This window comes from Cebus imitator, unplaced genomic scaffold (assembly GCF_001604975.1).
Source record: "Cebus imitator isolate Cc_AM_T3 unplaced genomic scaffold, Cebus_imitator-1.0 Scaffold389, whole genome shotgun sequence".
NCBI classification, from domain to species: domain Eukaryota; kingdom Metazoa; phylum Chordata; class Mammalia; order Primates; family Cebidae; genus Cebus; species Cebus imitator.
The window spans coordinates 232,719-248,394 of record NW_016107704.1 but is presented as its reverse complement, the minus strand read 5'-3'; the positions used below and the strand labels follow the sequence as shown (position 1 = coordinate 248,394).

Genomic DNA, 15,676 nt, shown 5'->3' with positions numbered 1-15,676 from the left:
CACATCTGTCAGCCCTGTCCCCTCACCCACTCACACCCACACCTGTCAGCCCTGTCCCCTCACCCACTCACACCCACACCTGTCAGCCCTGCCCCTCACCCACTCACACCCACATCTGTCAGCCCTGTCCCCTCACCCAGTCACACCCACACCTGTCAGCCCTGCCCCTTCATCCACTCATGCCCACACCTGTCAGCCCTGCCCCCTCACCCACCATGTCCACACACCCATGTCCATGCCCACACCTGTCATTTTGATTTACCATCCTCATGCTAATTATGCCTAAAGCCACGTTTCCTCTGACCCTGAAGTCCCCCAGTGTCACCACCTGGAGGTCTCAAGCGCCCTCCAAACTCAACATATCGTGAAGTGTGTCTCCCAGAGCCCGCTCCCCAAGTAAGTCCCGGAGGAAGAGAGTCTGTGTGAGGAGCCAGGGACAGCACCAGGCTCTGGGGCGCCCTTCTAAATCTCACGGCGGCCTCTGACCTCTGCAGCCTCCTGGCTCATCCCACAGAAGGTCTTCATGGGAAGGAAAATGAGAACAATTCCAAAGGGATTAGAATTTGTGATGGATTTGGAACTAATGACCTTGGGGGACGTACCATCCCTTGGAAGGAGCCACAACTCCTGCAAATCCTTCAATTCTACCCCACATTTTAAAGACAGCCCCAGTTACCCCCCTCCCTGGGGTCCACGACGTTACCCTGACATACTGGCACCCCTAAGAAAAGATAAGGGCGTGTCCATGAGTGAAGTGTATATACTCCGTATCCCATATGAGGTACGGGGATCTGAAAGGAATGCCTCTGCTAGTATTTCTAATAAATTCTCACCCTGTGAGTTTTCTTTAATCAAGCCCTTGTACTGCAAAGGCCCAGCAGGTCCTCCTTGCTCAGAAACCCAGCCACCCATGGTCAGAGAGGACAGCCCTAGGCCTGTGCTCTCTGAGCCTCAGCTGTCTAGAGATGCCTTGAAATATAACACACCAACCAGATTCTCACGTCGGTCACCTGACCAAGGAGTCCTGGGCCCTGGGACGAGGTGGGACTTGCGGGCAAGCATCAGGGTCTGCACGGGGTCTGCATGGGGTAGTGTCAGAGCTTGCTCCGGCGGGAGCCCCTCACTCAGGTTCCTCATGCAGTGGCTTGGGCACAGGGCAGGGGAGGGGAGGAGAGAGGCCAATTTGCATAACTTATGGGGTTGAGATAGCAATATTTACTAAAACAGCACCACGGGCTCAATCCTGGTGAATACATTCATGACCCCACAATTGTAAACATGACTTTGAAGGCACACTTGTGAAGAAAAGAATCTAGGTCAACATTCTGCAGTAGAAATATAATTAGAAGTCAATACCTGAATCTCTTTTAAATTAAACTTCCATGATCCATTACAGTTTTCACTGTTGTCGGGCCTTGAAATTCAAATTTAAAAGAGAAAATAAGACATATTAGTCTTGGTTGGGCAGCTTCTACATGACCTTAGAAAACACTTTATTAAAGGCTGAAAAAAAATAAAAAGAGAGATTATTTTTATTTATTTGTTTGTTTGCTTGTTGAGATGGAGTTTTCCTCTTGTTGCCCAGGCTGGAGTGCTATGGCGCAATCTCGGCTCACTGAAATCTCCGCCTCCTGGGTTCAAGCAATTCTCCTGCCTCAGCCTCCCAAGTAGCTAGGATTACAGGCATGTGCCATCATGCCCATTTAATTTTGTATTTTTAGTAGAGATGGGGTTTCTTCACGTTGGCCAGGATGGTCTTGAACTCCCGACCTCAGGTGATCTGCCTCCACCTCCCAAAGTGCTGGGATTACAGGTGTGAGCCACCATGATCAGCAGAAAGAGAAATTCTAATTAGGAATTCCTTATCACATGTGGGATGCTTAAGAAAGAAGGTGCAGATAAGAGGAGTGAGAGTTCGAATTTCTTAGAAAAGAAACTGTGTGAAAAGCATCCAGGAGTAATGCAAACAGACCGCTGCTTAGAAAAGGAAGCACCATGGACCACCTAGTAGCACCTAGAAGCCGGGGCTCTGGGGTTCACCCTGGCTGGGTAGACAGCAGCCTCTGCTGCTGCCTAGCACTGGGACCTAAGTGACCTGACCCCTGGCCAATCTCCACCCCACAGCCACAGCATGAGCACAGCGACAGTCTGTCCTTTCAGTGGGGAGGAGGACTCCAGGAGATGACAGACCGACCACGTCAGAAGGTGTCTGGCGTATGCAGAAGATTGGCTTGTAGGATTTTCATTTCACATTTCATAGCAAACGCACTGACACCATCTGCTTTAGAACTTTAACTCCACCCTCACACGTCCAGTTCTGGACATATCCACTCTCATTCGTGAGTGCTGCCTAGTCCACAGGGTCACCAACCTGCTCCCTAAGACCCTGAACCCTCAGAACCCCAAAGAGGCCAGGGAGGAGAGTGTCTTCAGGGTCAACAGCTGGACCAGCTTCTCAAACTTGCCTGACTTTACCCACTGGACCAGACAGCGTTGCAAAGTTCATTCCAGGCTCAGCAATGAAACAGCTACAAGGAGCAGAGGCACAATCAGAGCATTTGACAACAGCAGGGGACAGGACACCGTGCAAAGTCCAGGAAAGCCAGAAGCCCCAGAGATAGGAGGTCAAGGTCAGCTGACCAGCCAAAGGAGAAAGTGAGACCCAAAGCCAAGTACCCACCAATCCCTCTTCCCAAGGAGCCAGGAGGCACCAATTAAGCTAAAAGGGCCCTTTTCAATCCCGGCATCGAGGCAGCAGGACAAAACTGATCCTTTGGATGGGGCGATTAATGTACATGGTCCAACATCACAAATATGTCCTTGTTGAAAAGAATTTACTATTGGGGAACAGGCTGTAGTAAAAGTTTCCTTTAAAAAAAAAAGGAGAAAAAGAAAGAAAAGAATTTACCAAACAAAAGGCAGACAAAACCAGAAAAAAAAATGGGACTGTCTTTGAAGTGCGTACTACAACGGAGTTACTAACACACGTTTATACATTTTCATAGAGTTATTTATAATGAACCACAAGAGAACAAAATGAGAAAATTAAAATGTACTGACCCAAACATGTGTCCACAATCTGTAAACACATATTTTAAAAAGCATTATTGGCTGAGTGTGGTGGCTCACACCTGTCATCCCAGCACTTTGGGAAGCCAAGGTGGGTGGATCACCTGAGGTAAGGGGTTGAGACCAGCCTGGACAACATGGTGAAACCCCATCTCTACTAAAAATACAAAAATTAGCTGGGTGTGGTGGCACACGCCTGCAGCCCCAGCTACTTGGGAGGCTGGGGCAGGAGAATCGCTTAACTTGGGAGGTAGAGTTTGCAGTGAGGTGAGGTCGTACCACACTGCACTCCAGCCTAGGTGACACAGCAAGACTTCATCTCAAAAAAAAAAAAAAAAAAGCGTTATTGTTCTATGAAGGCAGAATTAAAGAACAAGAGAATCAGGGTTCTGCTAGAAAGACTAAAGATACTTTTAAATAAGAATCTGGTCTATTGGATGAACTTCTAACAAAAATAACAAGAATAAACATTAAGACTACATTCAAGCTAGCCTTCCCAGTCAGCGAGCAGCTTCTGCCTCTGTTAATTGTGTGAGACACTTGCCACAGTCCGTGTATCGTCCAGTAATCCGGAGGGTTTTTACAGTCCTTTTGAACTTCCTAGGGAGAAAATATAACAAGAAAATGATTGGCTCCTTGTTTATCAAAAGACATTTAGCAATCCTACTTCTTGCAACACACGCCAACGAGATACAGGTACCATTCTAATAACACAGGCTAAAACCAGTGTTAGTACAAAATAAATTGCTTACCACAATACACCATGAGGAGTCTACACTAGGGCTGGATGTTGTAAGCCTATCCTCAAACATTTCACTTAACAGAAACACGTGTTTTTATGCGCCGGGTGCAGTGGCTCATGTCTATAATCCCAGCACTTTGGGAGGTCAAGACAGGTGGATCACCTGAAGTCAGGAGTTCCAGACCAGCATGGCCAATGTGGTGAATCCACGTGGTAAATCCCTATCTCTACTAAAAATAAAAAATTAACTGGGCATGGTGGCAGGCGCTTGCAGTCCCAGCTACTCCAGAGGCTGAGTTAGGAGAATTGCCTGAACCCAGGAGATGGAAGTTGCAGTGAGCTGAGATTGCACCACTGCACTCCAGCCTGGTTGACAAGAACGAAACTCCTCTCAAGAAAAATGAAACAGCCATTTTTCTTAAGCCAATCTGATGGAAACACTCTCATTTGCCCAGAGATAATTTGCTTAACATACACCCAAAAATACATGTTTAAGGACAAAAGGCTGAGAGTACCCTGCTAGACTGAAGCTTGTTCAGGTACCAAGTCTAAATAGATTAATGAAATAATAAGTATCAAAAATTTGGAGCCAGAAAAATAAAAAGGTAAGGAGTACATCCTTAATCACCATCATAAAGATAAATTCATAGAGGAAAAAAAGTCTCAGCATTTTTTAAGGAGCTTCAAATTTTTTAGCTAAAATTGAGTTTTTCCAAAATAGTCATCCAGAAATATACATGGGCTATGGGAGTGGATGAAGCACAGCCCATGCCCGGCCACACACAGCAGGGACGGCAAGTGACAGCACAAGTCTGAGCCCGAGGACCCACCCGGGCACCAGTGTCCACCCTGCCCAGCGTTTTCCCTCAAATTGCCTTTTGTAGGAGGCAGCTTCAGTTCACGTTTGATCTCGAAAGGAAGAGAGTCTGATTCAGCTGAGAGGTATCAGCCACTGAATGCCTGAGCTGCAAAACACCTGAAAACGGAGCAACCTCGAGTATTAGAAATGAGCAGGAGTGGGCCAGGCACGGCGGCTCACGCCTGTAATCCTGACACTTTGAAAGGCCAAGGTGGGTGGATCACTCAAGGTCAGGAGTTCCAGACCAGCCTGGTCAACATGGTGAAACCCCATCTCTAAAAAATATACAAAAATTAGTTGGGCGTGCTGACGGGTGCCTGTAGTCCCAGCTACTTGGGAGGCTTAGGCAGGAGAATGGCTTGAACCCGGGAGGCAGAGGTTGCAGTGAACCGAGATCTCCCCACTGCACTCCAGCCTGGGCGATAGAAACTCCATCTCAAAAGAAAGAGAAAGAGAGAGAGAGAGAGAGAGAAAGGATCAAGGGCATAAGTTGGTCCAGATAAGCAAAATTTCATTTTCATTTGTCAACAGAAGAAGAGAAAGTCATTACTGCTCAGTGCTAGAGGAAGAGGCCAGAGGGCAAAACCTGTAACTTCTTTTTTTCTAAGTAAGATTTTTAATACAACATGATACTTTATAACTGTTATACCTTATCCCCCCTAATTTAGTTTCATATTTGGACCTTCAAACCATCTTGGAATAAATAAGAAAAATTTTAAGTGCAAAAATAAGTAATACATGATTTTATCATTTGGAGATAATTAAATCAATAAATATTTTCCTGTGATTTAAAAAAAATAAACAATAGGAGTCATCAATCTTGTGTATACTTCTGGACTTTAACTTGTAACAAATATATTCTGTTAGCATATAAAATGTTTTTATCTTATTTTGAAAGCATTAAATACGTAGGGTTGTCCAAAATATGTGTATTGTTTTTTAAAGCTGACTCCAATGCATCTACATTCTACTAAAAACAAACAAAATAATCAGACTGATGTGCACTTATTAGGAAGCAAGTTTAAAAATTTGGAATTTTTTTTAAAGTGCTGAGATTTGGAAGAGGAATATCTTCCTCTTCCATTCATTACCTTATGATGAACATAACAAGGACTCAAACTCAAGTTGAGGAAAAAAAAAATAGAGGTTCTATGAAAGGAAGATTAGTAACAAACATTCAGGTAAAAACAAATAGCACCACAGTGAAGTGCACTAAGGTGTTAAAGGAGAGGTACCTTATTCCCTGCAGAGTGAATGCTCCTTCTGAAATGTATTGCAACATATAAATGCAATTGGCTTTGTTTTCATAAAATGTAAACTATGTAACATTATGTTGTATTTGACCGGAGCGTAAAAAGTTACCACAAGACAAAAGTATGCCAGATTGCAGGGTCATTTATTTATGCCGGCGACCACAGAGGACTCACGTCTCTCCAACCTGTGGTGGCAACAGGAGGGTGCCACGATTTTTTATACCCGAAAAACCACCTTGGGAGTGGGGGTGAGGGGCGGGGATGGGGATGAAAAGGCTTCAGACATTCCGAGGGCTAGTGGATTCTGTAAATTACCTCCTGGGCAGAGATGAGGGTGGGGGTCCCCGGACATTCCAAGGGATGGGGACTTTTGTCATTCCATTTGTTACTTAAGTGGTTTACAGAAGTCAAGATAAACATTTGTTTACACATTATCTGGTTAAGGTGGAAATCACAGACCTTAGTTACTTATTATAAGTCGCAGGAGCCAAGATGGCATGGGTTAGGACTGCTTGCCTGTCACATTAGGGCCACAGAGAGCAGTTACTGATAAGAAAAGGTAAGCAGCTTTACATAGTTTTGAAGAACAAACTGGCAGTTCTATTTACAGAGGCCAAGGACAGTAGTTATTGTGAGGAGAATGGGGCAGCCATTTCAACTTATCTAAAAACAGTTTTGCATTTTATAAAATAGTTTTGCTCTGGTTCTGGCTCTAGGCCAGCACAATATCACAATTATGTATAGTTCAGTAATTGGAATATTTGTTCAATATAATGAACTAGAAGGAATATAATTTTCTGTAGATGAGTGAACCAAATGGTAACCATAAAACTTGTAACTTCACCTCTGCCACGCCCAACTCTATCCCTCAGGGAACCCAGTTCAAAGCCAGAAGCTGGGATCCTTTCCTGCGGGAAGTGTGGGAGCAAAGCCTGCACCCCCCGGGGCTTTGAGCGCTCTGCACACGCTTCTGCACACACTCAGTTCCTACATCTGCCTGCACGGAGCTGGGCGAGAGCCCAGGACACCAGAAACCCCAGACAGACCAAGCATCTTTGACACAAGCATCTCATCAAAGAGGGCACCAGGGACAGCGATCAAGGCCTAGGAGGACACCTGGGCTGGAACAGAAACCCTCACCGCAGCCCAGTGGAAGTGCATTCCCTCACAAGGGCATTTTGAACAGATTTTTAAAAGTCTATTTCTAGAGCCTCAAGGCAAAGATGTGCCTCCATGCATATTTACATTCAGTGTGCAGGGACACATTCACATTTTCACATGTAAATGCCTCCCTGAGGGCAGAGCAGCCTGGTCTCAGGCCCTGGAGGCAGATCCTTCCCTGCAGGTCAAACTCGGTGCTTTGGAAGTTCAAGCTCTTCCTCCACAGGGCCCTTCAGTGGGGAGGACTCCAGCAATCCCTCACTATCGCAGTAACACCAGCACAAGTTGGTGCTGGGCAGCTTTCTGCTCCTCCTACCTACCACCCTACCGCAAGGCAAGGAAACAGCACCAGGGGCGCAAAACTGAAAGCGGGGCAATCTTGAGTATTAGATGAGCAACAGCGTAATTTGAGCCAGATAAGCAAAGTTTCATTTTCATTTGTCAACAGAAAGATCAGTGAGGAAGTAGAAGAGAAAGTCATTACTGCTCAGTGCTAGAGGCAAAACACACAGCCTGTGTGCTCCTAACAGAGCCTGATGACCAGCATCTATGCAACAACTAACTACTGGCCACCTCCTGCCTGCAGTCATGGAAAGGCCTCATGAGGGAAGACTCAGGCCCAAATTTCAGAAGCCCTGTCAATAAAATTAGGGCTAGCTCAGCAGCACGATCAACCCCTGTGGAAGTGTGCGACGGACATCAGGGTCGGCCTGACACACTGAGCCCGGCAGGCCCTGAGGGGCAGATCCAGGCAGCGTCCAGGCTGCTGACACTCCAATGAGAAGGGCCTGGACACGGACACCCTGAAGGGATGTGAGGCACGGTGAGAAACACAGCCAGGTGAGGAAAGGCCAGCCTGGAGGGCCGCGTGCCATGGGTGCCAAGCACCGCAAAGGAGGCAGGGGTGCTCCCGGGTCCTCTTCACTCACAGGACACGCTAATAACACATCCAGTACTGTCTAATACATGGAGGGAGGAGACAAACCGAGGCCCACTGTGGGTTGAACTGTGTCTCCCAAAAGATAAATCCAAGTACTAACACCTCCACCCCTCTGCGAATGTGCCCCTACATGAACATTTAGTCTTTGTAGATGTCATCAAGTTAAGGTGAGGTGATACCAGGTTAGAGAGGGCCCTAAATCCAATGACTGATATCCTCCTCATCGGGAGACAGAGAGACACAAGTGGAGAACACCTGTGAAGGAGGATGCAGAGGCTGGGGAGATGGGTCTGTTTATATGCCCAGAAATACAGAGGAGCACAGGTCCTTACTAGAAGCGAGCAGAGAAACAGAACAAACTCTCAGAGCCCGCAGGAGGAACCAGCCCTTCTGAGCCCTGGGTTGAGACTGCCCCTTCCAGACTGTGAGAATAAATTCCTGAGGTGCTCAGCGGCTGGCTTGTGGCACTTTATTACGGCAGCCCTGGGACGTTCACACACAGCCCACCTGGGGCCAGTCTCTGCAGGGGGCCCTGCCCACCGCAGCAGTGCCCACCTCCTGCACCAGCAGTGTGGGTGCCCTGAACGGGCACACAAACCCCTCTTCACGGGGCTCCCGGGTCCCAGGGCCTGTCAAGACAGAAACACTCACCTCGCATACTGTCTCAGGCCAATGCTGAACCAGAATTAGTTTTTTCCACTCATGTCTGTCTCTGTTAAAACACAAGAAATGTATTTTTCAAGAACTTTTTTAAAGTTACAGAAAAAATTCATCCACCCATCCATCCCTTCAGTCACTCATTCAGCATTGAGTGTTTGTGGGACAAGGAACGCTGCCGGCCCCGCTGCTGTGCACACTCCTGTGAGGAAGACAATAAACCCCTACACTAAGAAGGCACCTGTGGGGGCACACAGCGCTGAGAGGAGGGGGAGGGGGAGGAGGAAGGGCGGAGCACACCGGGAGTGCGGCCAGGAGGGCCTCACTGGAGGGAAGCCACTGAACCACAAAGCAACTTTCTCCTCAGGATGCTCAAGAGAAATGCAGGCCCACGATCCCTCCCCTGCATTTGTGAAACACACAGAGGCCTGAAACCTGGAAGCTTTCTCTAATTCATTCAGCAGCAAAACATAACCTGAACTAGCATGATGCTATTTATCGTCACTACCCTGAGTCAGTTTTTATATTTCACTTGCTTCTTTGCAGAATCTGTCATTTGATTTTAGAGGGCTCCTTCAGGTATGGCACCAGGACTGTTAACTTGAACACAGTATGTGCACTGCTTCATGAATGTTAACCAGAACATGCTAGAACGCAGCACTGCATCACATGATACCCAGAACACGGGTCCACACTCCACCACAAACCTGAGCACTGCGAAACTCGTCTGACTCGAAGACCTCAGAGAAGCCACTGTGGAGCCCCAGCTTATTCACTGAAGGAGGCCTCTAACTAGATTTGCGAAGCATAACAGAGGCTGAAGAAAAAAGTGCAGCTTACAAAAAACACACATGGGAAATGCCAGCAGCACACAGGAATATAAGTCAAGCAGACACTTCAGGATAAATCACATTTTAGAAGAGAAGATAGAAAGTAAAAAAAAATCAAGTTGTTACACTTTAGCTTTTGTAAATAATTGAGTCCCGTTAAATTTGTATAGAATTCATAATTAAGATGGTATGAAAACTTAGTTGTACACTGGAACTAATTATGCAAGCTCTCAGTACAAAAGAAAAAAAGCAATCAAGCATGGTGGCTCACACCTATAATCTCAGCACTTTGGGAGGCAGAAGTGGGAGGATTGCTTGAGCTCAGGAGTTCGAGACCAGCCTGGGCAACATGGTGAAACCCTGTCTCTACAAAAATTAGTCAGATGTGGTGGCATGCACCCGCTGTACCAGCTACTTGGAAGGCACTGAGGCAAGAGGATAGCTTGAGCCCAGGAGATGGCAGTTGCAGTGGGCCCAGATTACATCACTGCACTCTACCCTGGGTGACAGAGCCAGGGCTTGTCTAAAAAAAAAAAAAAAAAAAAAAGAAAAATGAGCTGAGCTGCAGGGTGAGAATTAGAGCTGAGAAAAACATTAAAACATTTTTACCTTTAGGTGCAAAAACCTCATTTTACATGGGTGGAAGCCGAGGCTGGAAAGCTAAGCAATACCCAGGAAGATGAGACTATCAATATGCTTACAATAAAATACCAAGACTCAAGAGCATTTGTAACAAACTCTCCATCTACAGCCAGGCAGAGTGGTGTGAGTGTAGGAGACCCCCTCCCACACGCTCTACTCAGAGAAAGTAATGGAGAAGCTAAAGACTCAGCAGAGGAAAAACGAAAAATCACCAAGGTCTCAAACCCAGTTAGAGCTTAGGGAAATGCCTGCTGATCTACGAAGCCCTCGTGCTCTGAATCAGCTGTTCCCGCAAATCTTGCCTGCTCAAGACCATCTAATTAAATCAGCTGCATGAATTATGGGAAGAGTGGGGGATCCACATATAACAGCCTGTTTTTGGTGAACGTTTACTTCCAGCCAGACATCATTCCCAGTACATTCTGTACCTTAACTGACTTCTCCCGCAGCCAACTCTATGAGGCAGACTGTTACTATTTCTACTTTACAGATGAGGAAGCTGCAGTGCAGAGAGCTTAAAGGTCCCACATCTGGGTGTGAACTGGCAGTTGACACTCAGCCAGCACTGGCCAGCACACCTCCCTAGTGAGACTCTGAACCTCATGGCCAATATACAAGGACATAAATGTAGCTCTTTTTCAGAATATAATGCTACCTTTTAATGTATAGGATTTGAAAAAAAAAAAAAAAAAGGTGTTTAAAAAGTAAAACCCCGGCGGCGCATGGTGGCTCATGCCTGTAATCTCAGCACTTTGGGAGGCTGAGGTGGGCAGATCACCTAAGGTCAGGAGTTCAAGACCTGCACAGCTACTAAAAGTACAAAAATTAGCCAGGTGTGGTGGTGTGCTCATGTAATTCCAGCTATTCAGGAGGCTGAGGCAGGAGAATTGGTTGAACCCGGAAGGCAGAGGTTGCAGTGAGCTGAGATCAGGCCACTGTACTCCAGCCTGGGTGACAGAGTGAGACCCTGTCTCAAAAATACAAAAATAAATAAGTAAAAAGTAAAACTCACCTTTCCCACACCTATGTAAGTATGAAATCCTCCTATTAACCCGATCATCACCCAAATAGAAGGAAAAAATATGGAATTCAAATATTGGTATCTTCCACAGAATTAAAGTTGGAATTTTTTGCAGCACCACCTGTTTATCTCTAATTAATTTGGGTGGCACACGGACAGAAAAACAGGGAGGGCAAGCCAGGGTAAGGGAGTCAGAATAGGATAATCAAAAAGAGGAAGAACTGCTTTCGCCACTCGATACAGTGGAAGCTAAAATTAAGTGTCCTCTAGGCGACTTCTCTGGGAGAACTTCTAGTGCAGGAACCAAGCGTGCCGCTTCCTAGGCAGGGAGTCCTCCGTGGATTTCCAGTTCAGCTCCAATCCAGGACCCCACCCACCACCTCCCCCTACTCCTTCAGGGGTCACCCCGGGGCGTGCTCAGGGCTCCCCACAACCCAGTCCTTCCCGGGGGTCTCTGCAGGTTGTGTCCAGGACTCCCTCTCGCCCCTTACTCCTTCCCAGGGGTCACCCCGGAGCGTGCTCAGCTACCCCCATCCTTCCCAGTCGCTGACCGAGGCTCAGAGAGCGCGGACCCAGAGAGCTGCAGCCTGCACCCCGTGGAAAGCTCGATGGCCCGGCTCCCACGCGCCCCACTTTACCTCGCAAGGTAACTCACCGCAGGCGCTCGTCCGCACCGCCCAGACAGAGCAACGCGAGGCCGAGGCAGCCCAGCAGGGCCCCGCGCAGGGCTGCAGGGCGCATGGTGCCGACCTGCGGAGAGAGGGCGCCGCTCGCTGCCACCCCGGCCCCCGCTTCCCACCCGCCGCCCTTGGAAGGCTTCCGGGAGAAGCGCTAACTCCAAGGACCCCGCGCCGCCGCGCTCCTCCCGCTGCAGCTGCGGCCACGGGGTGCGCCGGGGCCCTGGGACGGCCTGAGCCTCGCGGGCCCCGCGCCGAGCTCCGGGAACAGGAGCAGCCCCCCGCGACCCGGGCCCCTCGGAGCTCCCCTTCAGGCTCGTGAGCCACGCGTGCACGCCCCGCGCCAGGCGCCGCGACCCCACCACGACCCCCACTCCTACGCGCTACAGCCACCGCTACAGGGTCAGCCGCGTTTCCGCCCAGCCCAGGGCGCTGGCGGTCAAGGACCCGAGCAGAAAGCCACGCCCCCTGGAGAGCACACCCCGCCCAGCGGACACTCCCCCACCCCAGGACGCCACGCCCCCGCCGGCGGACTCTCCCCACAGGACGCCACGCCCCCTGTAGCGCACGCCCCGCCCAGTGGACACGCCCCCACATGGCGCTACGCCCCCCGCCCCGCGGATAGGCCTGGAGAAGCGGAGGCCCGAGCACTTCTGCGGGCCTGTCGCGCGTCCGAGTTCCTTCGCCACGCAGGCGCCCCGCGCCTTTCCACGCAGCTCTGCGCCACTCTCTCACTCCCGGGTCCGAGCTAGCCTGGACCACCCGTCAGGACTGACCTCGGGGAACCGCCAGTGTCTGCGCCACCCCCCGCCTGCAAGTGGGCGCGCGACCCCCAGGGCCACCCGGCGCTCCAGGGACAGCCCCCAGACAACCTGCGCACCCCGCACCCGCGCTCGGAAGCGGCGCCCTGCACGCGGCCTGGGACCTCCTGACTGCAGACGAGCTTGGCTTCCCTGGCTCCCCGCAGCCTCCGGCCACCCTGCGCTCCACTGCGCAGCCCGAGGAACGGCCCCAGAATTAGGCGGGGACCTACGCGGGCCTCTCCCTGGAAACCTCTCGGATCTCCGCGAGCTAGGTGCCGGGAGTACCAACATTCCTAGAAGGGCCTGGCCCTCCCCGCGGGCCCCAGGAGCCCAGAAGGCATCTCTGTGGGGTCCACAAAGAGCCGCCTCGGGCGGCGACCTGGGAAGCCATCTAACAAGGGATCCCCTGCAGGAGGGACAGGCCACTCGCCAGGGATGAAGGGGACTTCATGGCAGCCCCAGCTTGGCGCAGCCAGGCCCAGTCCCAGAGGCCCAGGCGCTTCCCCCAACCAACACCCTGACCTTCCCCGCCCCTCAAAGGCGCGGGCTCACCCCTTCCCCTCTCCCCCACACCCCTGCCCAAGGGCTGTGCACAGGCAATGTCTCTACAGATGCTCCTCCTCTCTCCCCTCCGCCCAAGCACCCACAGCTAGTGAAGGCCATTACTATTTATGTCGAGTAAACTGTAGCGCCCTCGGTATCCTCCGGCACCCGTAACTGTCTAATGTATTACCATTCTTTGAAACAAAATATTTAAATGATTATTCGGTTAATATCTGTCTTTCCCTCTAGACGGCAAGGCGAGGCCCGTGTTTATTTTGCCCACCTTGAGTCCCGCCACGGAGCGCAGTGGATGGGGGACAGTCGGTGCTCAATGAAATGCTGCCTGTGGAACAGATGGGGGCGGCCGACACCTCCTTAGCTCCCCCAGGAGCTCCCTCAGGTCATGGTGTTATTCTCATTCTCCTTTTCCCTAACTACTTATTTCTTTCTGGCTCCTTTCATTCCGTCCTCTCAAGAACATAGGCACATGATAGTTTTTTTTTCTCTTTTCTTTTAAACTTAAAATATCCATTTTCTTAAAAGTACTTTCTAGAATCCTCACTTTCCCTTAAATCACAGTCCGATCTGTTTAAACATCTCCTTGTCAAGGAGGGCTATTATGACCACTGTCAAATATAAAGCGAATCTGGACTGGGGAGGAGCAGAGTTTTGAGGAGCATTATTGCAACCGCCTGGGGGTGGATGTCGTAATAGGGGGAGGGGAGGATTGCAACCGTGAGAGCCTCTGACCATAGATCTGTAAGTCTTCAGGTTCAGCAAAAAGAGTTTATAGAGAGCAGTAAACAGGGCTAGAAAGAACTGGGAGTGGCCGGGTGCGGAAGCTCACGCCTGTAATCCCAGCACTTTGGGAGGGCGGCCGGGATCACCTGAGGTCAGGAGTTCAAGATCACCCTGGCCAATATGGTGAAACCACATCTACACTAAAAATACAAAAAAATTAGCCTAGCGTGGTGGCAAGCGCCTGTAATCCCAGCTACTCAGGAGCCTGAGGCAGGAGAATCGCTTGAACCTGGTAGGCGGAGGTTGCAGCGAGCCGAGATCATGCCACTGCACTCCAGCCTGGGCGACAGAGTGAGACTCTGTCAGAGAGAGAGAGAGAGAGAAGAGGGAGGATGGGAGGTGGGATGAGAACCTGCCTTTATAGGACAATAGATCAGAGAAAGTTGACCCCTTGGCCAGCCTGTTCTCAGGAGGGACTGACTCAGGCTAAGGTGAGGCCAAAGGTCCTCAGCCTTGGGGGAAGAGGGGAGCCTCACCAAGTTTGCTTAACAAGTGTTTTATTCCTATTGATAGGCTCCTCATTGATGACAGAATGGGAATTGGAGGGTCTGTGTCTGGCTTTGTCCTAGGTACTGGGCGCAGGGGTGGGAGTGAGGGGAGCAGCCAAAACCCTTATCACTCTTATCCAAGTCATGAGGGAAGAGGGGTTCTCTTGCAGGCAGCCATTTTCCAGAACTCACAGGGAAGTTTTAGTTGGATCACAGTACTCAGATAAATTCAGCAGCATCCTACCCAGCCTGAAGAAGCCACACAATCATTTCCTGTTTCATTTCCTTGTTAATTTTCAACATGGCTCTCCCCACCGCTGAGAGTTCCTGTCACCTTCTCCTATATTACCCACTCCTTCTGCACCACCCTCTGCACCGGAAGCTAATGAGGAGCTTCAGGTCCTCATTATCCCATTCTGTATTCACAGTTTTACCTTCTTGTTCTTAAAGGACATCCAAATTGAAAGCTCTCAACCTGTGGGTAACACCCGCCTTGGGCACCAAGGAAGGAGAACTGCACAGACCCTAGGCACAATTAGTGCCTGAAGTATAACTCACTGCTTACTATATTTAGCTTATGTATATAATCATACTTAGTTCCATATAATCTTTCTATATAATCATATGGGTATTGTAGTCGGAGCTGTACTGACACATTTAGTGCTGATTTATAGAATCCTTCTGTATAACCATATAGTAGTTTGTAGTAGGAGGACTCCCTAGAGCAGTCACAGAACAGAAGCAGCACATGGGAAAACAGCCAGACCAGGACAAGAACCAAAGACCCAGGCAGTGGTATCCCTGCCTGAAAGGGCATATGCTGTATGGCAGGCTTGGAGCAAGAGCTTCCCCTCCTGATAAAGGAGTTGTAGTACCTTGCATCCAGTTCCTGTGGAAAGTAGGCCTCAGGCCTGAGATCCTGGAAGTAACCGAGGGAGAAGAACCCCTCTGGTGTGACCAGTCACGCGGCTGTACACCCTGTCAGTCTTTTCTCACTTCTGTGCTAGCTCAAATCATCCTCCCATAAATATCTTAAGAGAAGAGCACAAGTCTGTCAGCTCCTACTGCATTGGCTTACAGTATCCTTCTATTAGAAATCCTTTGAAGTCTCCAGCCCCCAGATAAGAAGTGTTGCACACGACACCTGTTGCACACAGCCCACCTCCTTGTCTCAGTGACCTAATGGGGGT

The 15,676-nt window shown here is 49.5% G+C and overlaps 1 protein-coding gene across 1 annotated transcript in view; it reads right to left on the bottom strand.

The window, feature by feature from the left end:
* The window catches only part of RNASET2 (ribonuclease T2), a 29,801-nt gene extending 17,489 nt beyond the window's left edge, over window positions 1–12,312 (bottom strand). Inside the window, exons 1-5 of the mRNA XM_017508307.2 lie at window positions 12,232–12,312; window positions 11,830–11,924; window positions 8,676–8,736; window positions 3,614–3,669; window positions 1,357–1,414 (exon numbers count right to left, since the gene is read on the bottom strand). Of these exons, the coding sequence (XP_017363796.1) occupies window positions 1,357–1,414; window positions 3,614–3,669; window positions 8,676–8,736; window positions 11,830–11,915 (261 nt within the window). The 5' untranslated portion in view covers window positions 11,916–11,924; window positions 12,232–12,312. The remainder of the gene's footprint in view (window positions 1–1,356; window positions 1,415–3,613; window positions 3,670–8,675; window positions 8,737–11,829; window positions 11,925–12,231) is intronic.
* Between the last annotated feature and the right edge of the window lie 3,364 nt (window positions 12,313–15,676).